Below are 26,296 nucleotides of genomic sequence, written 5' to 3'. Positions count from 1 at the left end.
TTGTGCTTGTTTCTTCTGCCTGGATTGCATTTTCTTCAGTAAACTCTATTGCTTATATTCATACTATCTTTGATCTTTAAGTGTTCCTTCTCAAAATAGCAACCATTCTACTCTGACAACAGTTTCTCTCCTTTTCACTGTTTATTAGTCTCCATACTCTTACTGTCATCTGTTATACTATATACTTAAGTTACTTATTAATTTCCCATGTCTCTCCAGTAGAATGGAAGTTGCATGAGGAGAGATTTTTTTATTTTTATTTTATTTTTTTATTGTGTCTCCAGTGCCTAGAACACACTGGACTATTGAATTTGCCTCTGCAGTTTCTGGCAGTCAGATGGAAATTGGAAATATGACCTATTGCATAATTCTCATTATCTCATACAAGTTCTGAGGAAGACAAAATGTTGCCTTATACTAAATTATACAAGTAATATATAAGGTAGATCTTATAAAGTATGTAGTAATCAACATAAAGAATGATGCCTTGGTAATTTTAACAATAATTGCAGTGATAGTATTCCTATCTTTACTTTTTATTTTAATAGTGTTTAATGACTGAGGGCATAACATGAAAGGTGTGTATCCAAAGAATAGAAGTTATCTCTGTTTAAAATAATCTGAAATGGGGACGCCTGGGTGGCTCTGTGGTTGAGTGTCTGCCTTAGGCTCAGGTCATGATCCTGGGATCCAGGATTGAGTCCCACATCAGGCTCCCTGTGAAGAGCCTGCTTCTTCCTCTGCCTATGTCTCTGCCTCTCTTTCTCAGTCTGTGTCTCTCATGAATAAGTAAATAAATCTTTAAAATAAAATAATCTGAAATGTTTTTGTAAAGGTGGCAGTTTGATTAATGAGTAATTCTTCACTCTTACGTAAAATATGAAGCTATTCATGATATAAAAGACTCAGGGATCCCTGGGTGGCGCAGCGGTTTAGCGCCTGCCTTTGGCCCAGGGCGCGATCCTGGAGACCCAGGATTGAATCCCACGTCGGGCTCCCGGTGCATGGAGCCTGCTTTTCCCTCTGCCTGTGTCTCTGCCTCTCTCTCTCTCTGTGACTATCAGAAATAAATTTAAAAAAAAACTAAAAAAAAAAAAAAAAAAAGACTCAGATGTTGTACCTTGGTTTCAACATTATACATGAACAAAATTAAAAGTTGTATATCCCCAGTTTCTTTTTGTCAATTGTTAATGAATCACTTCTGTAGAAGGATGCTTATCACACAGGCATTTTAAAATTGTTAACGATAAAAATTACCACAATAATAAAGGAATAAATGCATTATACTATGTGATAGAATATTATTTATCTATTAAAGTTCATGTTTTCAAGGAATTTTGGTTTTTTGAAAGTAGGGTACCAAAATGCCTGCCTGCCTGCCTATTTTTCTATCTACAAAATTTTAACTGGAATAAAATGCACCAAAATATTGCCTGTATTTTTCTCTAATTGTAAGGTTATGAGTGACTATTAGTTTATTTTCTTACTTTTGTGTACTTTCCAGAATGTCTATTCTGTTTCTAGAACTTTTGTAATGACAACTGAGGTAATAAATACAGTTTTTAAAGCATAGGACTTCTTTCATATCTTTATTTTGCTTTTTGTTGCTTGATGACAAAGATTTATATTTTGCCAGTCTTGAATGGACCACTAATAATTAATGACAGTTATTTTTCATAAAATTATTTTAATAAAATATTTTAAAATTGTGTTAATTGATTTAATTAATAACTATTTTAATAGATTTTAAAGTATATTTAATAAAATACATATCTTAACAACTGATAAATATTTTAATTTTTAATATACAGTATGTTTTCACCGAACTTTTGTTTTTATCAGTTTGTAAAAGTGCATATCAGGATTGTATTTTTTTCCCCCACAGACAGCCTTTTGATTGACTATCAGTTTACCTTCAGCTTATTACAGGAAGATGATCGCCACCATACCGCCATAAACTTCATAGCGAACCCAGAGCAGGTGAGAGGATAATTTAACTTTTATAATAGAATTATATTCATATCATGGGATACACATTTTTTTGTCATTTTTTATTGTAATTTTAACTACTCAGAATTATCACACTATAGGGCTTTTGAAGAAAGACTAACCATGTTACTTTTTTCTTTTCATAAAACTTACATATCCTTGTGATTTGGGGAGTTGGTGCATTTTATATTTCAGATTCTGCCAACAGTCCTACAATTTAAATGATACATGTTTATTATTTTTTCGGTTTCATGACAGTGTGTGTGTGCTTATAATTATGTTCTCAAACTGGGGGTAGCCTACTTTGAAAATAAAAACCATAAATTCAAAACATGCTATAGTAAATATGTTCTTTTTCTTATACATTGTTATGCAGTAGTAGGTTTTCCATTGTACTTTTTAATGTCCACTAGTTTATCTAAGTTAGATGAATGCTGGCCTCTTTTTTTTTTATGATCTTATTGAAATGTAATGGACATATTACACTGTATAAGTTTCAAGTGTATACAAAAGTTGCTTTGAATATTTCTGTATTACAATATTATTACCATGGTAGCATCAACTAAACCTCTATTATGTCACATAATTATCATTTCTTTTTTGTGGTGGGAATAATTAAACTCTAGTCTCTTAGTAACTTTGAAGTATATAATACAGAATTGCTGTCTATAGTAACTATGTGCATTTGATGCCGAAGACTTATTTATCTATTGGTTGTAAGTTTTTATCCTTAAACAACATCTTCCCAATTCCTCCCAATCCCCAGCCCAAAGGGCTTTTATGAGTTTGGCTTTTCTAAATTATTTATTTAAATGATATCATTACAAGTATTTTTCCTTGTCTGACTTATCTCATTTAGCATCATGGAATGCTTGTTTCTTTAAGCAAATTACTGCAACAATTTTATAATTGCAAAATTTTATGAAGTTTAAATTTATGAAACAAAGAAGGGCATTTATGCAACATTGTCAGTTATCATAGGAAAAGGCTCAAAGTTTCTTTGGAAATAACACACATACTTCCCTATCCATCTGAGACTTTATAAAGTTAAAAAGCCAAGGGAATGTATATATCAACCATAGAGTTTATTTGGTGGAATTTTAGTTCTTTTGAAACTGAAAACAACTCTTTCAAAATGAAGATGTTAGTGAAATGTTTGAATGATTCTTTTTTTGTTTGTTTGTTTATTGTGGTTAGAATAATTAACATGAGATATACTCTCCCAAAAAGTTTTAAAGAATACAGTACAGTATTGTGAATTATGGACACTGTTACACGAAGTAGATTCTTCTTGCATAACTGTAACTTCATATCTTGTTACTCAATTCCCATCCCCACCTCTGGCAATTGCCAGTCTTTTCTCTGTGTTTATGAGATAGATCAGGGTTTTGTTTTGTTTAGAATATATATATATATATATATATATATATATATATATATATATATAATCAGACAATAATTGTCTTTGTCTGTCCTAAATCACGTAGCATAATGCCCTCAAGATCTCTAGGTTGTTGCAAATACCAAGATTGTTCTTCCCTTTTTATGACAATATGATTTCATTGCATGTGCATACCACAGTTTGTGCTTTCATCAGTGATGGACACTTACAATGCTTTCCATATCTTTCTTGGATATTGTATACTGCAGAGAGCATAGAGTACACATATTTTTGACATAGAATTTTCATTGGATAAATACCTAAAAGTGGAATTGCTAGATCATATAGTTCTATTTTTAATTTTTTTGAGAATTTCCAAATGGTTTTCCATGGAGTCTCCAGTAATTTATTTTTTCACTAACAGTACATAAGGGTCTCCTTTTTGACACATTATCACACAATGTGTGTGTCTTGTCTCTTTAGTAATAGCCATTCAAACCAGTGTGAGGTAATATCTCAATATGGTTTTGATTTCAATTTCCCTGATAAATATTGATGTTGGTCACCTTTTCTTGGCCATCAGGATGTCTTCATTATAATAAGTCACAGGAATAAAAGATACAACAGAGGGAACATAGTCAATGATCTTGTAATAGTGTTTTATGGTGAAAGATGGTAGCTTGTGCTGAGCATAGCATATAGAGATGTTGAAACAGTATGTTAGACACCTGAAACTAATGTAACATTGTTTGTCAAACTATACTCAAAAAGTTTTTAAGAAGTCTATTCAGATTCTTTGTACATTTTTTAATTTTTTCAAGTTGTAATGTAAATTCCAGTTAGTTAACACAGGGTAATGTTAGTTTCAGGCACAGAAGTTAATGATTCAGCACTTACATACAACAAGCAATGCTCATCACGGGTGCCCTCCTAAATACCCATTTAATCTATTCCCATATAGCAATGCTCATCACTAGTACCCTCCTAAATACCCATTTAATCTATTCCCTCCCCCTCCAAACTCCCATCCAACAACCCTGTTTTTCTCTATCGTAACATACAGTTATGTTTTTTGGTTTGCCTCTTTCTCTTCCTCCCCCACCGTCACCATGTTCATCTGTTTTGTTTCTTAAATTTCACATGTGAGTGAAATCATATGGTATTTGTCTTTCTCAGGATGACTTATTTTGATTAGTATAATAATCTTTAGCTCCATCCACAGCATTGCAAATGGCAAGATTTCATTCTCTTTTATGGCTGAGTAATAATTCCATTGTATATCTATGTACCACAACTTCTTTATGCATTCATCAATTGACAGACGTTAGGGTTCTTTCCATGCTTCATCTATTGTAGATAATACTGCTATAAACATTGCGAAGCATGTGCCCCTTTGTAGTGCAATGGCTGGGCATAGGATCGTTCTATTTTTAACTCTTGGAGAAGCATCCAGACTATTTTCCAGAGTGGTTGCCCCAGTTTGCATTCTCCCAACAGTGTAAGAAGGTTCTCCTTTTTCCTCATCCTGGCCAACATCTGTTGTTTCCTGTGTCGTTAATTGTAGCCATTCTGAGAGGTGTGAGGTGATATCTCATTGTAGTTTTGTTTTGTATTTCCCTGATGATGAATGATGTGGAGCATCTTTTCATGTGTCTGTTAGCCATCTGTGTGTCTTTTGAAAAATATCTATTCATGTCTTCTGCCCATTTCTTACCTGGATTATTGGGTTTCTGAGTTTTGAGTTTGATAAGTTCTTTATAGATTTTGGATACTAACCCTTTATCAGGTAGGTCCTTTGGAAATATCTTCTCCCATGCAGTAAGTTGCTTTTCAGTTTTGTTAGTTGTTTCCTTTGCTGTGCAGAAGCTTTTCATCTTGATGAAGTCCCACTAGTTTATTTTTGCTTTAGTTTCCCTTGCCTCCAGAGACGTATCTAGTAAGAAGTTGCTATGGCCAATGTCAAAAAGAGGTTACTGCCTGGTGTTCTCCTCTAGGATTTTGATGGGTTTCTGTTTCACATTTAGGTCTTTCATCCATTTTGAATTTATTTTTGTGTATGGTGTGAGAAGGTGGTCCAGTTTCATTCTTCTGCATGGTGCTGTCCAGTTTCCCCAGCACCATTTGTTGAAGACTGTCTTTTTTCCATCGGATTTTCTTTCCTGCTTTGTCAAAGACTAGTTGACCATTTAGTTGTGGGTTCATTTCTGGATTTTCCTGTTCTGTTCCATTGATCTAAGTGTCTGTTTTTGTGCCAGTACCATACTGTCACGATCACTACAGCTTTATGGTCTAGCTTGAAGACTAGAATTGTGAATTGTGATGCTTCCAGCTTTGCTTTTCTTTTTCAAGATTGCTTTGGCTATTTGGAGTCTTTTGTGGTTCCATACAGATTTTAAGATTGTTTGTGGTAGCTGTGTGAAAAATGCTGTTGGTATTTTGAAGGGATTGCATTAAATGTGTAGATTGCTTTGGGAGGTATAGACATTTTAACAATATCTGTTCTTCCAATGCATGAGCATGGCAGGTTTTTCCATTCCTTTGTGTCATCTTCAAAGTCTTTCATAAGTGTTCTGTAGTGTTCAGAGTACAGATCTTTTATCTGTTTGGTTAGTTTATCCCTAGGTATCTTATAGTTTTTATGGTGCAATGGTAAATGAGATCGATTGCTTGATTTCTCTTTCTTCTTCCTGGTGTATAGAAATACCACAGATTTCTGTGTGTTCATGTTGTAACCTGCAACTTTACTGAATTTGTGTATCAGTTTTAGCAATTTTTTGGTGGAGTCTTTCAGGTTTTCTCTATATAGTATTATGTCATCTGTAAATAGTGAAAGTTTGACCTCTTCCTTGCCAATTTGGATGCCTTTTATTTCTTTGTTGTCTTATTGCTGAAGCTAGGACTTACAATACTATGTTAAATAGCAATGATGAGAATGGACATCTGTCTTGTTCTAAACCATAGAGGAAAAGCTCTCAGTTTGTCTTCATTGAGGATAATATTAACCATGGGTTTTTCATATATGCCCTTTATTATGTTGAGGTATGTTCCTTTTTTAAAAAAAGATTTTATCTATCTATCTATCTATCTATCTATCTATCTATCTATCTATTCATGAGTGACACAGAGAGAGAGGGGCAGAGACATAGGCAGAGGGAGAAGCAGGCTCCATGCAGGTAGCCCGATGTGGGACTTGATCCCGTTACTCTAGGATCACTCCTAAGCCACTCAGGTGTCCTGGTATGTTCCCTTTAAACCTACTTTGTTGAGGGCTTTTATCATGAATGGATATGGTACTTTGTTAAATGCTTTTTCTGTATCTATTGAAATGATCCTATGGTTTTTCCCTTTTTTTTTAGTAATGTATTGTATCACATTGACTGATTTACAAATACTGAGCCATGCTTGCAGCCCAGGAGTAAATCCCATTTGATTGTAGTAAATAATTTTTTAATGTATTGTTGTATTTGGTTTGCTAGTACTTTATTGAGAATTTTTGCACGCATTTCCATCAGAGATATTGGCCTATATTTCTCTTTTTTTTGTGGAGTCTTTATCTGGTTTTAGTATCCAGATAATGCTGGCCTCATAGAATAAATTCAGAAGTTTTCCTTCCTTTTCAATTTTTTGGCATAGTTTGAGAAGAAATAGGTATTAACTCTTTCAAATGTTTGGTAGAATTTACCTGTGAACCCATTTGGTCTTGGACTTCTGTTTGTTGGAAGATATTTGATTACTGATTTGATTTCTTTGCTGGTTATCAGTCTGTTCACATTTTCTATTTCTTCCTGTTTTCAGTTTTGGGAATTAATATGTTTCTAGGAATTTATCCTTTTAGACTGTCCAGTGTGTGGCATATGTTTTATGGTAATATTCTATTATAGTTGTTTCTGTTCCTGTTGTGTTATTATTTCCCCCTTTTAATTTTTGATTTTATTTGGGCCCCCCCCTTTTTTTTCCATAAGTCTCATGAGGGGCTTACCAATTTTAATAATTTTTTAATGAATCAGCTCCTGGTTTCATGGATATGTTCTAGTGGTTTTTAGTTTCTATATCGTTTATCTCTGGTCTAATTCTTATTATTTCACTTCTTTTGGCTTTACAGTTCATTTGCTATTCCTTTTTTAGCTTCTTTAGGAATAAGGTTAGGTTGTATATTTGAGATTTTTCTTACTTCTTGAGGTAGGCCTATACTGATATGTTCTTCCCTCTTAGGACTGATTTTGCTGCAACCAAAATATGTTATGGACTTAAGTTTACATTTTCATTTGTTTCTATGTATTTTTAAATTTCTTCTTTGATTTCCTCTTTGATCCATTCATTGTTTAGTTAACACATTGTTTAACCTCCATGTATTTGTAAATTTTCCGTATTTTTTCTTACTGTTGACTCCTAGTTTCATAGCATTTTGTCAGGAAAGATACATGGTATGATTTCAATCTTTGTTGAGGCCTATTTTGTGATGTAATATGTTCTGTATACTAGAGAATGTTCCATGTGCCTTCGAAACGAATGTGTATTTTGCTGTTTTAGGATGGCATGTTCTATCTGTTACATCCATGTAGTCCAGTGTATCATTCAAAGCCCCTGTTTTCTTGTTGACTTTCTGTTTAGATGATTTTGATCATTGATTTTAGTGGAGTGTTAAATTTCCCCATTATTATTGAATTACTATATATTATTTCTTTTATATCTGTTATTAATTGTATGATATATTTGGGTATCCCATGTTTGGTGCATAAATGTTTATGATTGTTATAAGTTTTTTTTTATTATCCTCTATGATTATATAGTGCTCTTCCCTGTGTCTTAAAACAGTCTTTGGTTTAATATATAGTTTGTCTGATATAAGTATGCTTCTCAGTCTTTCCTTGACATCCATTTACATGGTAAATTTTTGTCCATCCCCCCATTTCAGTCGGCAGATGTCTTTAGGTCTAAAATAAGTCTCTTGTAGGCAGCTTATACATTGGTCTTGATTTTTATCCATTCTGGCACCCTATGTCTTTTGATTGGAACATTTATCCATTTACATTCAAAGTAATTATCGACAGATATGTATTTATTACTATTTTATTGCTTGTTTTTTTCATTATTTCTTGAGATTTTCTCTGATCCTTTCTTCTGTTTGTCATTTTTGGTCTCTCCTTTCCATTCAAAGAATCCCCTTTAATATTTCTTGCAGAGCTGATTTAGTGTTCATGAACTCCTTTAGTTCTTGTTTGTCTTAGAAACTATCTCTCTTTCTATTCTGAATGATAACCTTGCTAGATAGAGTATTGGCTGCAGATTTTTTCCATTCAGCACTTATAATATATCATGCCACTCCCTCTGGCTTGCCAAGTTGCTGTTGAGAAATCTCTAGCTAGCCTTATGGGTCCTCCCTTGTAAGTTAAGGATGTCTTTTGTCTTACTACTTTTATCATTTTTTTAAAAAAGATTTTATTTATTTATTTGAGAGAGAGAGTGTGTATACTCAATTGAGCACAAGGGGGAAGGGCAGCAGGAGAGGAAGTCTGGTTCAGGTCCTAATCCAAGGACTCTGAGATCGTGATGTGAGCCGAAGTCAGACACTTAATCAGCTGAGCCACGCAGGTGCTCTGCCTTTATGATTTTGTATTTATCACTGTATTTTGTAAATTTAATTACACTATGTCTTCATGTCGGCCTGCTTTTGTTGATTTTCGTGGGAGTTATCTGTACCTCCTGCATCTGGATGTCTGTTTTCTTCCTTGTATTAGGGAAGTTTTGAGATATTATTTCTTTAAAACAATTTTCTGCCCTCTTTTTCTCTCTCTTCTTCTGGGACTCCTATAATAGGAATGTTATTATATTTGATGAAGTCACTGATGTGTTTTATTCTTTTCCTAAGTCCAGTGAGTGTCCTTATGGTTATTGCTTTAAATTCTCCATCAGGCATGTTTCTTATATCAGTTTCGCTTAGATCTCTGGCTATGACCTTATATTATTCTTTCATTTAGGATGAATTCTTGCATTTTGGCATTTTGCCTAAGTCTCCACTTCCTTCTCTGTGTTAGAAAAGGCAATTGTATCTCCCCCTCGTCTTAAAGTAATGGCCTTATGATCATGTAGTTTTCAGGGCCTGGAATTTTAGGGAGTGTGTCTGGAGTGTGTGATTGCAGCAAGCTTGACTGGGAAGGGGAGTCCCACCAGAATGCAGGGTGGGCTTGGAATAAGCAAGTTAGGCAGCCCAGTGTGGTGCTTCCTGCAGGTGGCTCTGTGTTTATGCTGAGCAGCACAGGAGGAAAATGGCTAGCTCCTTTGTTTCTGTAGAGGTATATCCATGAATGCTGCCTCTTAGGGATATGATCCAAGAAGACAGACTAATCTACCCCTATGTTCCCCAGGTGTTCTTTAGGTCATTGCTTTCACACTGTCTGCCCCTGGGTTGTTTGCCTGCTTTTTCTTCAGGAGCAGCACAGTAGCCTTCTGGCCCTTTCCCAGTCAAGCCTGCTGACCTTTAAAACTCCAGCTTTAGATCTGCTGGTTGCAAGAATTTGTGAAATTCAGCACCCTTCATCTTCCAGGGCAGTGGCTTTGGGGACATGTTCTTGTGTGTTCCTCCCTCCCTCTCTCTCTCTCTCTCTCTCTCTTTCGTCCTTCTCTATGACCATAGCTCCCTGCCACAGCACCCATGATCCACTTCTCCCCTAAACCACATCTTCACACTTCCTGCCTTTTTTTGATGTGGCTTCTTCTCTTCTTTTTGTTGTGGAATTTGTTCTGTCAGTCTTAAGGTCAATGTTTGGGGTATTTAGGATGATTCAATAGTTATGTAATTGTGTTCATGGGAGGAGATGAGCCTAGGGGTCCTCCCCTTCCTCACCATCTTCCTACATAGCCTCTTTAATCCACTTTGTATTTTGTACATGGTGTAAGTTTAGTGCTACAGACTGAATGTTTGTGTGCCCCCAAACATTGTGTAAATCCTAATGTTCAATGTGATGGCATTTAGAGATGGGACATTTACAAAGTAATTAGGTCATGAGAGTGGAGCTCTCATCAATGGGATTATTAGTGCCCTCATAAAAGAGGCCCTAGAGAGTTCCCTCACCTCCTCTGCCATGTGAGGGCACAGCAAGAAAAGGCTTGTCTATTAACTAGGAAGTTGACCTCAACAGATACTAACTTTTCCAGTACCTTTATTTTGGAATTTCCAGCCCCCAAATGTGTGAGAAATATAATTCTGCTCTTTATTGTTGCTCTTTCTACCTCCTCCCTCTATTCCTGTTTTTGTTTTGTTTTGTTTTGTTGTTAAAGCAGCTCTAGTGAACTAAGACAGTAGGATCCAGTTTCATTCTTCATATGGATATCCAGTTTTCTCAGCACTGTGTGTTGAAGAGACCATCTTTTCTTCATTGGGTATTCTTGGTATCCTTATTGGAGATTACATAATCTTAAACTACACATATGTGTAGGTTTATTTCTGGAGTCTTTATTTATTATGCTGGACCATTGTCTATTTTTATGCCAGCATGCTGTTTTTAATTACTGTAACTTTGTATTATGTCTATACAAATGCCACTAGGAATTTGATGAGATGATATTGAATTTATAGATTTCTTGAAGTACCATGAACATTTAAACAATATTAAGTTTCTCAATCTGAGAATGCAGGATTTTTTCATTATTTATGTCTTCTTTTATCAGTGTTGTATAATTTTCAGTGTATATCTTTCATCTCCTTGGTTAAGTTTATTCCTAAGTATTTTCTTTTTGATACTGTTATAAATGGGATTATTTTCTTAACATCGTTTTAACATAATTTGCTATTAATGTGTAGAAATAAAACTGATTTTTTAAATGTTGATTTTGTGTCCTGAAGCTTCACTAAATTTATTAGTTCTTAAATAGGCTTGTATATACGTGTGTTCTATTCTGTATGTGTGTGTGTATGTGTGTGTGTGCATGTGTGAACACTGTGTTCAGGTTTTTCTACATATAAGATTATGTCATTTGCAAATAGGTATTATTTTACTTCTTCCTTTCTGATTTGGATGCCTTTTATTTATTTCTCTTACTTAATTACTTTTCCTAGGACCTCCGATACTTTGTTAAATAGAAGTGGTGAGAATTGACATCCTTATCTTATTCCTGATCATAGGGGAAAACCTTTCTACATTGAGTATAATGTTTACTTGGTCTTCTTAGTTATGGCCCTTATTATATCGGGGTACGTTCCTTTTATAGATCATTTGTTGAGAGTTTTTATCATGAAAGGATGATTAATTTTACCAAATGCTTTTTCTGTATCTATTAAGATGGTTATTTTTATTCTTCACTCTGTTAATGTGGTATATTACATTAGTTGATTTATGTATGTTGACCTATCCTTTCATCTTAAGGATAAATCTCACTTTATCATGGTGAATGATCCTTTTAATGTACTTTTGAATTCAATTTGCTAGTACTTGTTGAGTATTTTTGCAACTGAGTTCATCAGTGTTATTAGCCTAGAGATTTTATTTCTTATAGTATCATTGCCTGGCTTTGGTATCAGATTATTTCTGGCCTCATAAAATGAGATGGGGAGTATTTCCTACTCTGTAGTTTTTAGAAAGAATTTGAGAAATTGATATTCTTTAAATGTTTGCTAGAATTTACCAGTGAAACCATTTATTCCTGACTTTTTTCTTTTTTGGGAGGTTTCTGATTACTCAGTCTCCATGCCTGTTACTGTTTTATTCATATTTTTTATTTCTATGTGATTTAGTCTTGGTAGTTTGTATGATTTTAAGAATTTATTGATTTCTTTTAGATTATCCAGTTTGTTCATATGTAATTAGTCATATTAGTCTCTTTCAATCCTTTTTATTTCTGTAGCATAATGTTTCATTTATGATTTACATTTTAAGTCTTTTAGTCTTACAGAAGGTTGTATCAATTTTGATTACTTTTTTCAAAAAACAACTCATTGATTTTTCTTTTCTTTATTGATTTTTCTCTTATTTATGTCTGCACTAATATCTTTAATATTTACTTCTTTTTGCTAACTTTGAACATAGTTTGTTCTTTTTTAAATTGAGGAGTAAAGTGACATTGTTTATTTGAGAGCTCTCTTTTTTTTTAAGATTTATTTATTTATTTATGATAGACATAGGGGGAGAGAGAGAAAGAGAGAGAGAGAGAGAGAGGCAGAGACACAGGAGGAGGGAGAAGCAGCTCCATGCCGGGAGCTTGATGTGAGACTCGATCCCGGGACTCCAGGATTGCGCCCTGAGCCAAAGGCAGGCGCCAAACCACTGAACCACCCAGGGATCCCCAGCTCTCTTCTTTTTTAAGGCAAATGTAGGCATTTGTCGTTTTTAATTTTCCCTTTGAACTGGTTTTATTGCATTCCATAAGTTTTTTCATCGTATTTTGTTTCAAGATTTTTCTGATTTACCTTTTGATTGCTTTTCTGATCCCTTAGTTCAGAAATGTGTTGTTATATTTCTACATATTTTTAACTTTCAAATTTTCCTTCTGCTATTGATTCCTAGTTTCAATCCATTGTGGTCATAAAAGATAATCGGTATGTTTTCTGTCTTCTTAAATTTGTTAAGACTTGTTTTGTGACATAACTAGTAATGTATTTTGAAGACTCTCCCACATGCATATGAACAGATGTGGTTTCTGATGCTGTTATTTGAAATTTTGTTTCTATGTCTGTTAAGCATGTGTATCTTGTAGTGTTGCACAAGTCCACCTTTTTCCTTATTGATTTTTCTCTTTGAGTATTCTATCCACTGTTGAAAGTATTGAATGAAGTCTCGTTATATAATGTCCTTGTTTGTCTCTTGTTAAAGTCTGTTTTGTCTCATATAAATATAGCTACCCCTTCCTTCTTTTGTTTCTTATTTTCATGAAATATCTTTTCCTATCCCTTCTCTTATAGTCTAAACATTTTCTTAAATCTGAAATGAGTCTCTTTTAGACAGCATATTATTATTATTTTTTAAAAAACCTAGTTGCCCATTCCATGTCTTTTGATTGAGGAGTTTAATAGATTTCTGTTTAGTTATTGATAGGAGAGGATTCACTTTTGCCATTTGTTAATTGTTTTGTGTCTTATAGTCATTTTTTGGGGGGACTCCTCTTTTCTCTCCTGCAGTCTTTTTTGTGTTTTATTGTTTTTTTGTAGTGATATGCTTTGATATCTTGCTCTTTTTCTTTTGTTTATCTTCTATATCTTCTATGTCTTTTCTTTGTAGTTATCATAAGATTTGCATGAAATATAGATATAGCAGTCTGCTTTAAGCTGACAAAATATAACTTCAATCACATACCAAAAGTCTATACTTTTACCTTTGTTACCCCTCTAACTCTGTTATTGATGTCATAACAAACATTTTTAGCATTTTTTTTGTAAAGCAGATCTGGTGGTGATATGCTCCCTCAGCTTCTCTTTGTCTGGGAAAGTCTTTATATTTCAATTTTTAAAAGAGTATTTTTACTAGGAATAGTATTCCTGGTCAGCATGTTTTTTCTTTCAGTACTTTTAATGTGTCATCCCAATCCCTTATGGCCTGCAAAGTTTCTGCTGCAAAATCCACTCATAGCCTTATGGGGCTCACTTGTATATGATAAGTCACTTTGCTATTGGTACTTTTAGTTTTGTCTTTGACTTTTAACAATTTGACTTGATTTCTTTGGGTTCATCTTCCTTCTGTTTTTGTCAGCTTCATGAATCTAGATATCTATACTTCTCAGATTTGGGACATTGTAGGCTATTGTTTCTTTAAATAAGATTTATGTCCTTCTTTCTCTTCTCTTTCAGGGATTTTTTGTAATGTATATATTGGTTTTTCTTGATGTATTCCATTTCCACTAGGCTTTCTTTACTTTTTTTTTGCCCCTCTAGGTAACTTCAGACAATTTGCCTTTGAGTTCACTGACTCTTTCTTCTGCTTGGTCAGGATTGTTGTTGAGGTTCTGTATGGATTTTTTTTCATGTAAGTTATTGTATTCTTCTGTGGTTCTTTTTCATCATTCCATCTCTGTTGATATTGATGTTTTGTTCATATATTTTTTTTTTGTTTCATTTAATTATGTTTCTGTGATCTCTTATTACTCTCTTATTACTTCTTTAATATAATTATTTTGAATTACTTGCCAGACAATTCTAGAGCTCCATTTCTTTAGATTCAGTTACTGAGGATTTATTTTGTTTCTTTGGTTGTGTCATATTTCTCTTACCCTTCATTTCTCTTGTAGCTTTTCATTAGTTCTGTGCATTTGCAGAAACAACTGCTTCTCCTAGTTAGTCTTTATGGACTGGCTTCAAAGGGAAAGAATCTTCGTCAGCCCGTAGCTAGAGATCCTGGGAGCATCTGAAAACTTTTCTCTGAATTATCATGTTCCACACTCCCCCTTCCTTCTAGGGGAGAATTCTTAGGGTTGCATGCTTTCTCTCAATTTCACAGAGCCATTCTGGCTGTAGTGAGCTGTCTACCTTTCCACCTTGGAAAATGCACAGAAAATCCAGGGTATTTAGTGCACATGCCATTCTTTCTCCCTCCCGAAGGGAAAGTCTTAGGGTTGTGTAGATTACACAACCTTAAGATTGTCTCCCAATCTTGTGGAGCCATGATAGCAGCAGTAAACTCTCACTAATTTTCTTTATTTTTAGCTGTTTTCAGATATCCAAACTGTGCTTGTTCTCTTAGTTCTCTGGATGAAGTGAAACAGAAACAGATCCTTTGGGCAGTGCAGTAAAAGGCCAGAGATGTTGGGTATATGGTACACTCTCTCTTTTCCTTGAGGGAGAAGTCATAAGCCAAGGTGGTCTCTAAGGCTGAGCGCTGTCCTGGGGCAGGGGCTGAAATTAGTAAAGTATAATTAGTCGTCTTACTCATTATAATGTGGCTATTCTTGGTTTTGTATTAATCTTTGGTAGCTTCCTAACTGAATTTTGATTCTCTAATAAAAATATTTTGGTTCATATAACATTGTCGAATCAGTGTTTTTATGGAGCATAAGTGTTGGCACTTCCTATTTTCCCATCTTGCAGATGTCACTCTTTATTGTTCTATTTTTGTTATATATTAATCTATCTTTTCATCTATATTATATATTTAAATAACTTTTCAAACAGATGAAACCTCAAAATATATCCTGCTATTTGCTAGCTTCTTTCCTCTAAACTATTTTATTTGATTTGTCAAGAAATAATATAATTTCTTAAATTTTCCTTTTCCAGTAAAATAAGATCCCTCTTCTCAAAAAGTAGAATAATTCATTTTATGTTACTCCTTTTCCTTTTCTTTTTAAGAAAATGTCTCTATTCTTGGAAATACATTTGAATTTTTAACTCTTAAATAAGAATTTTGTAGGAGTATAGTTTTTCAGGTATAATCATCTCTTTACTGATAATGTGTGTCTTTTACCAAGACATTAAAAATGTCAGTAACTTTTTCTTCAGTGTGATAAGAAAGCTTTTATAAAAGCATTATAATCACCATTGACTTTTTTATTATAAAATATGCATAAAATAAAATTTGTCATTTTAACCATTTTTAGGTATACAATTCAGTGACATTAAGTACATTTACAGTGTTCTGCAATCATCGCCACTATCCATACCAAAATTTTTTTATCACTTCCAAATAGAATTTCTATATCCATTCAGGAATAATTCCTCATTTTTTCTTGCCCCTGCAGCCCAGTTATTTTACCTTCTGTCTCTATGAATTTGTATATTCTAGAAACTTCATATGTATAACTATACAATATTTGTTCCTTTGTATCTGACTTACTTCACTTAGCCTAACATTTCCAAGACTCATCTGTGTTGTAGCATGTATCACAATTTCATTCTTTACCATTGGCCTCTTGAATGTTAAATTCCAAGTAATGGGAATGTAATTCCAAACTTTTATGGCCTTCTTTGAAGATATAAAAAATTTCATATGATTGGAATATCTGACTCAAAATATGGGTGTGGGGGTGCCTTAGTGGCTCAGTCCATTAAGTGTTTGCCTTTGCCTTAGGTCATTATTTCAGGGTCCTGGGATGGACCCCATGTTGGGTTCCATGCTCAGCAAGGAGTCTACTTCTCCCTCTCCCTCTGCCCATCCCCCTTGCTCGTGCTCTCTCTCTCTAAAATAAATAAAATCTTTTTAAAAATCTGGCTGTGAATAACATTTCTCCACAATATTATCCATAGTGTCATACACATAGATCCAGATTAGCTATAATCCTAGTTTCTTTCTCTCTTGATGTTCTTTTCCTTTATCAATTTCCTGAAATTCTTTTATAAGGATATTTTTATTTATTAGAGAGAGAGAGAGCGCACAAGTTGGGGGGAGGGAGAGGGAGAAGCTGAGCAGGAAGCCCGACATGGGGCTTGATCTCAAGATCCTGGTATCATGGCCCAAGCCTAAGGCAGCCAGTTAACTGACTGAGCTGCCCAGACACCCCAATTTCCTGAAATACTTGATTCCTTCTAAATATCATAGCTTTCTATATTACTGTCTACTGTCTTGTCCAATTGAAGCCAAGAGCCCAGACACATTTTCTTTGAAACTGTAGGGTGGTAAACTATCATGAAAGGTATCACTAAGAATGCTTATAACATCATTATATGTAATTACATACTATAATTTATAATTAAAAGGATATTCAACTTAGAACAGTTATTAAAATTAATATAATTTAGGGCAGCCCGGGTGGCTCAGCGGTTTAGCACTGCCTTCAGCCCAGGGCCTGATTCTGGAGACCCGGGATCAAGTCTCATGTTGGGCTCCCTGCATGGAGGCTGCTTCTCCCTCTGCCTGTGTCTCTCCTCTCTCTCTCTTTGTGTCTCTCATGAATAAATTAAATCTTAAAAAAAATAAAATTAAATTAATATAGTTTAGTAGTCAGAGCTTCCTACTTATCCTGCATAAAAAAATAATAAATATGTACCTTAATTATTTATGCATTTCCTACATTTTGACAATAGGTTTAATTCTGACCCATTTTTACTGGAGAGTTCGAGTTTTTATATTTTATATATATTTTTTTTACTACAAAAATGCGTGTATAATAATACAGTATGCACCTAAGAAGAATTCTTTCACAAAACAACAATCTTACATTGTTGTAAAATTACTTTGGACAAATCTCAAACACGTGTCATTTAAATATTAACCACAGGTAAACAGAGAATCAAAATACAATGAATTATAACAGCCTCTGGCTTATATACAGAAGGCTGGGTTAGAGTAGAGAGGATAAATGGGAACTTTTAACTACCTTTGAATTTATCACCTCTATTTTTTATTCAAAAAATATAATTGACAACTACACTTAGTTGAATATTGACAAAATGTACAAACTCTGTGAAATATAGTGTGGGCATAATTAAAACATAAAACTATTTAGTGCAATTTGATTTTTAACCCTAATATTTTCTTTCTTGTTAGTCAAACAAAAATTTGGATATTTCGATTAATGCATCAAACAACTTTAATCTCAACATTACCTGGTCAGTTGGTTCAACAGGTAAGAGAATTTTGTTGTCTCATGTCTTTCACATCTGTTTGTGTATGGAAGGTGTTCTAACATGACCTTTTATTGTTAATTCAAATAATTGAAATTAAAAAATATGTCATAATCATTTTGCTGATTCAGGTAAAAAAATAAGTAGCAATATTAATAAAGCTTCATTACTTTGTTAACTTTATCCCTTATTCAATTAAAAATTAGATGGGTAACAAATATTATTCACTACTTAATTTTTTAAAATGGCAGTGTTATGATTTGCTATGATTTTAATTAAGATAGATTACTTCTTTAATGACTAGGGATTGAGATTTCAATTATTTGAGTCACTATTGGAGCTATAAATTTAATTATTAACCTTAATATTGATATAAAACAATGGAATTCTGTGCATGCTGATAAATTAACATGTTTTCTATTACTGCCAAGCTTAGAAATATACCATTCCCTTTGTCAGCTTCAGTGCTGAGTGGTTAAAAAAAGTTCTGTGTTAATATGCCTTCTGGGGCAGCCTGGGTGGCTCAGCGGTTTAGTGCCGCCTTCAGCCTAGGTCCTGATCGTGGGGTTCCGGGATCAAGTTCCGCATCAGGCTCCCTGCATGGAGTCTGCTTCTCCCTCTGCCTGTGTCTTTGCCTCTCTCTCTCTCTGTCTCTCATGAATAAATAAATAAAATCTTTTAAAAAAATATGCCTTCTCTAAGATTTATAAGTTGAAATTTTTGACTTCATAAAAATGTAACCAAGATGAGATACAAAGTGTATGTTGGATTATGAAAGAGTATATTTACTGTTTTTTGTATTTACGTGTTAGGAAATTCTATTGATTTTTATTTTCTATATCAAAGATACACTCTTGCATTAAAGTGTTGAGATGTTCTTAAAATATGTGGATTCTCAGATATCTATATTCTATTTCTGAAAATCAAATCATTATGCTATTTTAATATGTAGAATCATGGAGACATAGAATTCAAGAGTGATGTGGTTTTTGCAATTCTAGAATCTATATATCATATGTATTAAAAAATGAGAAATTTGGGCAAATATATAACATTTTGTTACAATGTTGCCAAACATTTAGTTAAAATCTTAGCAGTGTGAGCTTCATTATTAATAATTCATGATGGAACACTGGCTCAGTTAGTAGAACATGTATCTCTTGATATTGGGGTTGTACGTTAGAGTCTCATGTTGGGTGTAGAGATTATTTAAAAATAAAATCATTTAAAAAAAGGAATTCATGAAAACTTGTACTATTTATTCAAAATTTACTTTTGCACAATAAACTTACTCTAGAAGAGTTTTAAAACTTGTCAAGAAAAATATAGAAAACCTCTGTAATTACCTTAGAATAGTGATTTTAGTATGTCAGAAATTGCTTGTAACTTTCAGATTCCCAAAACTAAGTTCTCAGAAATTCTGATTTATGAGGTTAGGAGATGATGTCAGGAAATATGTAAAAGTACCCCAAGTAATTTTGGAATAGGTGATGATTTAGAAATTAATTCAGTTGCTCAGTATATTAATTCTAAATATTTTTACTTTTTGGTAAGGTGGAAGACGTGGTAAGATTGTTGGAAGTGCTTTGTTCCATTTGGTTAATTTCAGTAAATATTTATTGAGTATATAATCTGTGTTTAAGTAATTGAACATTTAGCTCATGTTTTAAATTGTAGCCTCCTTTCAATTTATTCAAAGTAATGATTGTTCAATTTGTGGTTAAGACAAATAGATTTCTTTTCCATTTTTTATTTTTTTATTTATTTTTTTTTTTAATTTTTATTTATTTACTTATGATAGTCACAGAGAGAGAGAGAGAGGCAGAGACACAGGCAGAGGGAGAAGCAGGCTCCATGCATCGGGAGCCTGATATGGGATTCGATCCCGGGTCTCCAGGATCGCACCCTGGGCCAAAGGCAGGCGCCAAACCGCTGCGCCACCCAGGGATCCCTCTTTTCCATTTTTTAATTGGATTAAGACATGTAAAATCTGTCCTGATTTGTTTTGAGAGGCTCTGTGGAGTAGTATATGGAAGTAACTCACTATCTGGGGCTAAAAGAGGAAGTTACCATTCAGTAGCTATAAACTTAAGGCAAGTGTTTTGATCTTTCTGCTGATCAGGTTTCAATTTGAAAAATAGAATACCTCTCTTATAAAATTGTTATTAGAGAAGAATATAAAATCTTCTGCACCAGTGCCCAGTACATAGCACTTAATCAGTGGTATCATTTTTAAAAATAATTTTTGTGCTATTTCCATTATATCTCTGATGAATCTTATTTTATTTCTCCTTTGTCACTCTAAACAGTAAACAAGTTTATTTTGATAATTATATTTTTATAAGTACAGTTATAATAATTAAGCAAATATAATATATATTTTTAAATTCAAAAGATCCTTTTTTTCCCCTAATTTGTTGTTGTTGTTTACATTTTAGCTGGAACAATATCTGGGGAGGAGACTCCTATAGTTTCCAAGACTAATATAAAGGAATACAGAGATAGTTTTTCCTATGAAAAATTTAACTTTAGAAGCAATCCTAACATTACATTCTATGTGTACGTCAGCAACTTTTCCTGGCCTATTAAAATACAGGTAAGTGTTAATAGTACTTAACATAATGACCACTTAATATTATTTTTTCACAAAAACAAATGGCAACAATGCTGTTTTTGTTTGAAGTAAAGATATGGATAAGATTTCTGTTATGAAAAAGATGAAACGCGTGACACTTGAATGAAAGGGTACATTGTCTATGATGAATATCTTTATTTTTTTGACTGTTGGAGATCTGTTGGTTTAATGTTAATTACACTTTTCTTTTTGAGTAACAATGGAGTACCTGCTGGGGCAATATTATTTCACCTAGTTTATACTCTGGCTAAGAACACTAGGAGAACAGAATCCAAGTTCAGGTTTATCTATGTGGTCACCAAGTTTAAGACCCAGCACAGATAGAAGATAGGTCAAAAGTAAATGGCTTTCTCCTTTATGTTAGCACAAAGGGAGGGCTTTGGCTTGATAAAAGTATAGGTGAGAGTTTGAGGCCTGGTGCCCAGGAAGGGGGTGGGAAGCTGTCTTATTTCTTGGCACTGGGCTTTGCACTAGACCGCAGATCTGCTCAATCTCTATGTCCAGGCCTTTGACGCCTCTCACAGTTATGAAAGCCATGAAAAAATGGGCTCAGCTATTCTCAGGAGCTTGGAAGGATGACACAACTGGATTCCGGGTTCAAAATACCACAACTGCCACCGGATTCAGGCAGCATGTCTCTCTCTCTCCTTTATTTTTCCTTTTTTGGGGGGCAAAATCTCATCGAGAGGGATGCCCTTGCTACTTTAACACTTCCTTTTCCTGTGGCTCAGCAGTGATAACTGTCACTCACTCATGCAGCCAGTAGATCCTGTCCTTCCTTCAGGTTATGAAACTTGATTGCCTTCTATATCTAATTCAGTGGTTCTCAAAGTGTGATTAAGATTAGGGTATTAAGATGCTTATCCCAGATTACTAGGTAGACTCAATTTAACCACTTGAGTCCTTAAAGTAACGTTTGGTAGCTGAAGTTAGGATTAGAGAGAGATATACCTACTGAAGAATACTTAGAAGCAATCTTGCTAGTTTTGAATATAGGAGAAAAGGGATCTAGAAGCTGGAAAAGTGGAGGAAACAGATTCTTCTTTAGAGCCTCTAAAAAGAAACACAGCCCTGCCAGTACCTCGATTTTAGTCCATTGAAACATGTCAGACTTTTCACAATAGAAATATAAAAATAAGTAAGTCAAATTTCTAATGTACAGAACCATAATAGTAAATGTGTATTGTTATTTAAGCCACTAAGTTCATGGTAATTTAATGCCACAGCAATGCAAAATGAATAAATCTGGTGTCTTAGTCCATTGGACTGCCATAACAAAGTAACACTGGATAGCTTATAAAAAACAAATTTTTTGGTCACCATTCTAGAGTCTGGAAAATCCAAGATTAAGGCACCAGCATAGTCAGGTATCCTCTTTCTCATTCATAAAATAGCACCTTATCACTGTATCCTCACAATGTGCTGGAGGAGAGTAAGCTCTGTGGGATCTCATGAGGAATCCACCCTTGTGACCTATTCATCTTCCAGAGGTTTGCCTTAGCACCATTGCCTTTAGGAGTTAGAATTTCAACATATAAATTTGTGGGGAGAGGCATAAACATCCAAATCATATGATCTATTTTGGTAATTATTCCTTGGACATTTGCAAGAAAAAAAAAGTGCATATTGTTGTCATTGAGTGGAGTGTTCTACAAATGTGAATTATGTCAAGTTGGTTGATGGTTTTGTCAAGTCTTCTAATGTTTTTATTGATATTCTGTCAATTTGAGAAATGAGTGTTCAAAATCCAAGACTGTAATTGTGGATTAGTTTATTTGTTCCTGCAGTTCTGTCAATTTTTACTTCATGTATTTTAAAACTCTCTTACTTAGATGCACAGTGTTTAGCATTTTTATGTCTTCTTGATGAATTGATGACTCTATCATTAGTAAATCACTTTCTGTATTTCTGGTAATATTCTTTGCTCTAAATTTATTTTTCCAGATATTATTATAGTTACTCCAGGTTACTACTCATTATAGCCAGAATGCAATATAATTTTTTTATGTTTCAAGTTTTTACTTAAATTCTACTTAGCAATATATAGTATACTAGTTTCAGAAGTAGAATTTAAGGATTTATCACTTACGTATAACACCCATTGCTCACCAAAACTGGTGCTGTCCTTAATCTCCATCACCCATTTAGCCCATCACCCTGCTCAGTTCCCCTCTATCAATCCTCAGTTTGTTCTTTATATTTAAGAATCTCTTTATGGTTTGCCTCCTTCATTTTGCTTTTTTCTTTTCCCAATGACGATCTGTTTCTTAAATTCCACATATAAGTAAAATCATATGGTATTTGTCTTTCTCTGGCATATTTTGCTTAGACTAATCCACTCTAGTTCCATCCACATCATTGCAAATGGCAAGATCTCATTTTTTTTAAGGCTTAGTAATATTCCACTGCATATAGTATACCACATATTCTTTATCCATTTACCAGTTGATGGACATTTGGGCTCTTTCTGTTTTTTATCTATTGTTGATAATGCTGCTATAAACATTGGGAAGCATGTGCCCCTTTGAATCAATATTTTTGTATCCTTTGGATATACACCTAGTAGTGCAATGGCTGGGCATAGGGTCGTTCTATTTTTAACTCTTGGAGAAGCATCCAGACTATTTTCCAGAGTGGTTGCCCCAGTTTGCATTCTCCCAACAGTGTAAGAAGGTTCTCCTTTCTCCTCATCCTGGCCAACATCTGTTGTTTCCTGTGTCGTTAATTGTAGCCATTCTGAGAGGTGTGAGGTGATATCTCATTGTAGTTTTGTTTTGTATTTCCCCGATGATGAGTGATGTTGAGCATCTTTTCATGTGTCTTCTTTGGAAAAATATCTATTCATGTCTTCTGCCCATTTCTTAACTGGATTGTTGGGTTTCTGAGTTTTGAGTTTGATAAGTTCTTTATAGATTTTGGATACTAACCCTTTATCAGGTAGGTCCTTTGGAAATATCTTCTCCCATGCAGTAGGTTGCTTTTCAGTTTTGTTAGTTGTTTCCTTTGCTGTGCAGAAGCTTTTTATCTTGATGAAGTCCCACTAGTTTATTTTTGCTTTAGTTTCCCTTGCCTCCAGAGACGTATCTAGTAAGAAGTTGCTATGGCCAATGTCAAAAAGAGGTTACTGCCTGGTGTTCTCCTCTAGGATTTTGATGGGTTTCTGTTTCACGTTTAGGTCTTTCATCCATTTTGAATTTATTTTTGTGTATGGTGTGAGAAGGTGGTCCAGTTTCATTCTTCTGCATGGTGCTGTCCAGTTTCCCCAGCACCATTTGTTGAAGACTGTCTTTTTTCCATCGGATTTTCTTTCCTGCTTTGTCAAAGACTAGTTGACCATTTAGTTGTGGGTTCATTTCTGGATTTTCCTGTTCTGTTCCATTGATCTAAGTGTCTGTTTTTGTGCCAGTACCATACTGTCACGATCACTACAGCTTTATGGTCTAGCTTGAAGACTGGAATCGTGATGCTTCCAGCTTTGCTTTTCTTTTTCAAGATTGCTTTGGCTGTTTGGAGTCTTTTGTGGTTCCATACAGATTTTAAGATTGTTTGTGGTAGCTGTGTGAAAAATGCTGTTGGTATTTTGAAGGGATTGCATTAAATGTGTAGATTGCTTTGGGAGGTATAGACATTTTAACAATATCTGTTCTTCCAATGCATGAGCATGGCAGGTTTTTCCATTCCTTTGTGTCATCTTCAACATCTTTCATAAGTGTTCCATAGTGTTCAAAGTACAGATCTTTTATCTTTTTGGTTAGGTTTATCCCTAAGTATCCTACGGTTTTTATGGTGCAATGATAAATGAGATCGATTGCTTCATTTCTCTTCTTCTTACTAGTGTATAGAAATACCACAGATTTCTGCATGCTTATGTTGTAACCTGCAACTTTACTGAATTTGTGTATCAGTTTTAGCAATATTTTGGTGGAGTCTTTCAGGTTTTCTCTATATAGTATTATGTCAACTGTAAATAGTGAAAGTTTGACCTCTTCCTTGCCAATTTGGATGCCTTTTATTTCTTTGTTGCCTTATTGCTGAGGCTAGGACTTATAGTACTATGTTAAGTAACAATGATGAGACTGGACAATAACCTGTCTTGTTCCTGAATATAGAGCAAAAGCTCTCAGATGTTCTCTATTGAGGATGTTAGCTGTGGGTCTGTTGTATATGTCCTCTATGATGTTGAGATATGTTCCATCTATCACTACTCTGTGGAGGGTTTTTATCAAGAATTGGCACTCTACTTTGCCAAGTATTTTCTTTGCATCTATTGAGAGGATCAAATGGTTTTTATCCTTTCTTTATTAATGTGTATCACATTGATTTATTTATAGACATTGAACCATGCTTGCAGCCTAGGAATAAATCCTACTTAATTGTGGCGAAAGATTCTTTTAATGTACTGTTGGATTTGTTTTGCTAGTATTTTGTTGAGAATTTTTGCATCCATGTTCATCAGAGATGTTGGCCTATAATTCCCCTTTTTAGTTGGGTCTTTGTTTTTGGAATGCAGGTAGTGGTCACTTCATAGAATGAATTTGGAAGTTTTCTTTCCATTTCTATTTTTGGAGCAGTTTAAGAATAGGTATTAACTCTTTTTTGAAATGTTTGGTAGAATCCCCTTGGGAAACCATCTGGCTCTGGACTTTTGTTTGTTGGGAGATTTTTGATTATTGATTCAATTTCCTTGCTGATTATCTGTTCAAATTTTCTATTCTTCCTGCTTCAGTTTTGGTAGTTTATATTTCTCTAGGAATTTATGCATCTCTTCCAGATTGCCTGATTTGCTGGCATATAATTTTTCATAATATTCTCTTACAATTTTTTATATTTCTATGGTGTTGATTGTGATCTTTCCTCTCTCATTCATGATTTTATTTATTTGGGCCCTTTCCCTTTTCATTTCTTTTTGAAATGTCTGGCAAAGGTTTATCAATTTTAGTAATTCTTTCAAAGAACTAGTTTCTAGTTTCTAGTTTTTTTATTGTTTATTTTTGATCTAATGTTTATTATTTCCTTTCTTCTTTTGGCTTTAGGCTTCATTTTCTGTTTCTTTTTTAGCTCCTTTAGGTGTAAGGTTAGGTTGTGTATTTGAGATTTTTCTTACTTCTTGAGGTTGGCTTGTATTGCTATATCCTTCCCTGTTAGGACTGCTTTTTTTTTTTTTTTTAATTTTTTTTTTATTTTTTTTTATTGGTGTTCAATTTACTAACATACAGAATAACACCCAGTGCCCGTCACCCATTCACTCCCACCCCCCGCCCTCCTCCCCTTCTACCACCCCTAGTTCGTTTCCCAGAGTTAGCAGTCTTTACGTTCTGTCTCCCTTTCTGATATTTCCCACACATTTCTTCTCCCTTCCCTTATTTTCCCTTTCACTATTATTTATATTCCCCAAATGAATGAGAACATATAATGTTTGTCCTTCTCCGACTGACTTACTTCACTCAGCATAATACCCTCCAGTTCCATCCACGTTGAAGCAAATGGTGGGTATTTGTCATTTCTAATAGCTGAGTAATATTCCATTGTATACATAAACCACATCTTCTTTATCCATTCATCTTTCGTTGGACACCGAGGCTCCTTCCACAGTTTGGCTATCGTGGCCATTGCTGCTAGAAACATCGGGGTGCAGGTGTCCCGGCGTTTCATTGCATTTGTATCTTTGGGGTAAATCCCCAACAGTGCAATTGCTGGGTCGTAGGGCAGGTCTATTTTTAACTGTTTGAGGAACCTCCACACAGTTTTCCAGAGTGGCTGCACCAGTTCACATTCCCACCAACAGTGTAAGAGGGTTCCCTTTTCTCCG

The 26,296-nt window shown here is 34.3% G+C and overlaps 1 protein-coding gene across 3 annotated transcripts in view; it reads left to right on the top strand.

Annotated features, from left to right (window-relative positions):
- ATRNL1 (attractin like 1) overlaps nucleotides 1-26,296 on the top strand; it is a 786,052-nt gene that overhangs the window by 291,122 nt on the left and 468,634 nt on the right. For all 3 annotated transcript variants that reach the window (XM_077877514.1, XM_077877517.1, XM_077877516.1), the window contains exons 22-24: nucleotides 1,886-1,980; nucleotides 17,776-17,854; nucleotides 20,291-20,448. In XM_077877514.1, the coding sequence (XP_077733640.1) occupies nucleotides 1,886-1,980; nucleotides 17,776-17,854; nucleotides 20,291-20,448 (332 nt within the window). The remainder of the gene's footprint in view (nucleotides 1-1,885; nucleotides 1,981-17,775; nucleotides 17,855-20,290; nucleotides 20,449-26,296) is intronic.

This window comes from Canis aureus, chromosome 29 (assembly GCF_053574225.1).
Source record: "Canis aureus isolate CA01 chromosome 29, VMU_Caureus_v.1.0, whole genome shotgun sequence".
NCBI classification, from domain to species: domain Eukaryota; kingdom Metazoa; phylum Chordata; class Mammalia; order Carnivora; family Canidae; genus Canis; species Canis aureus.
The sequence above is the reverse complement of the archived record's forward strand: the minus strand, read 5'-3'. Positions and strand labels throughout refer to the sequence as shown.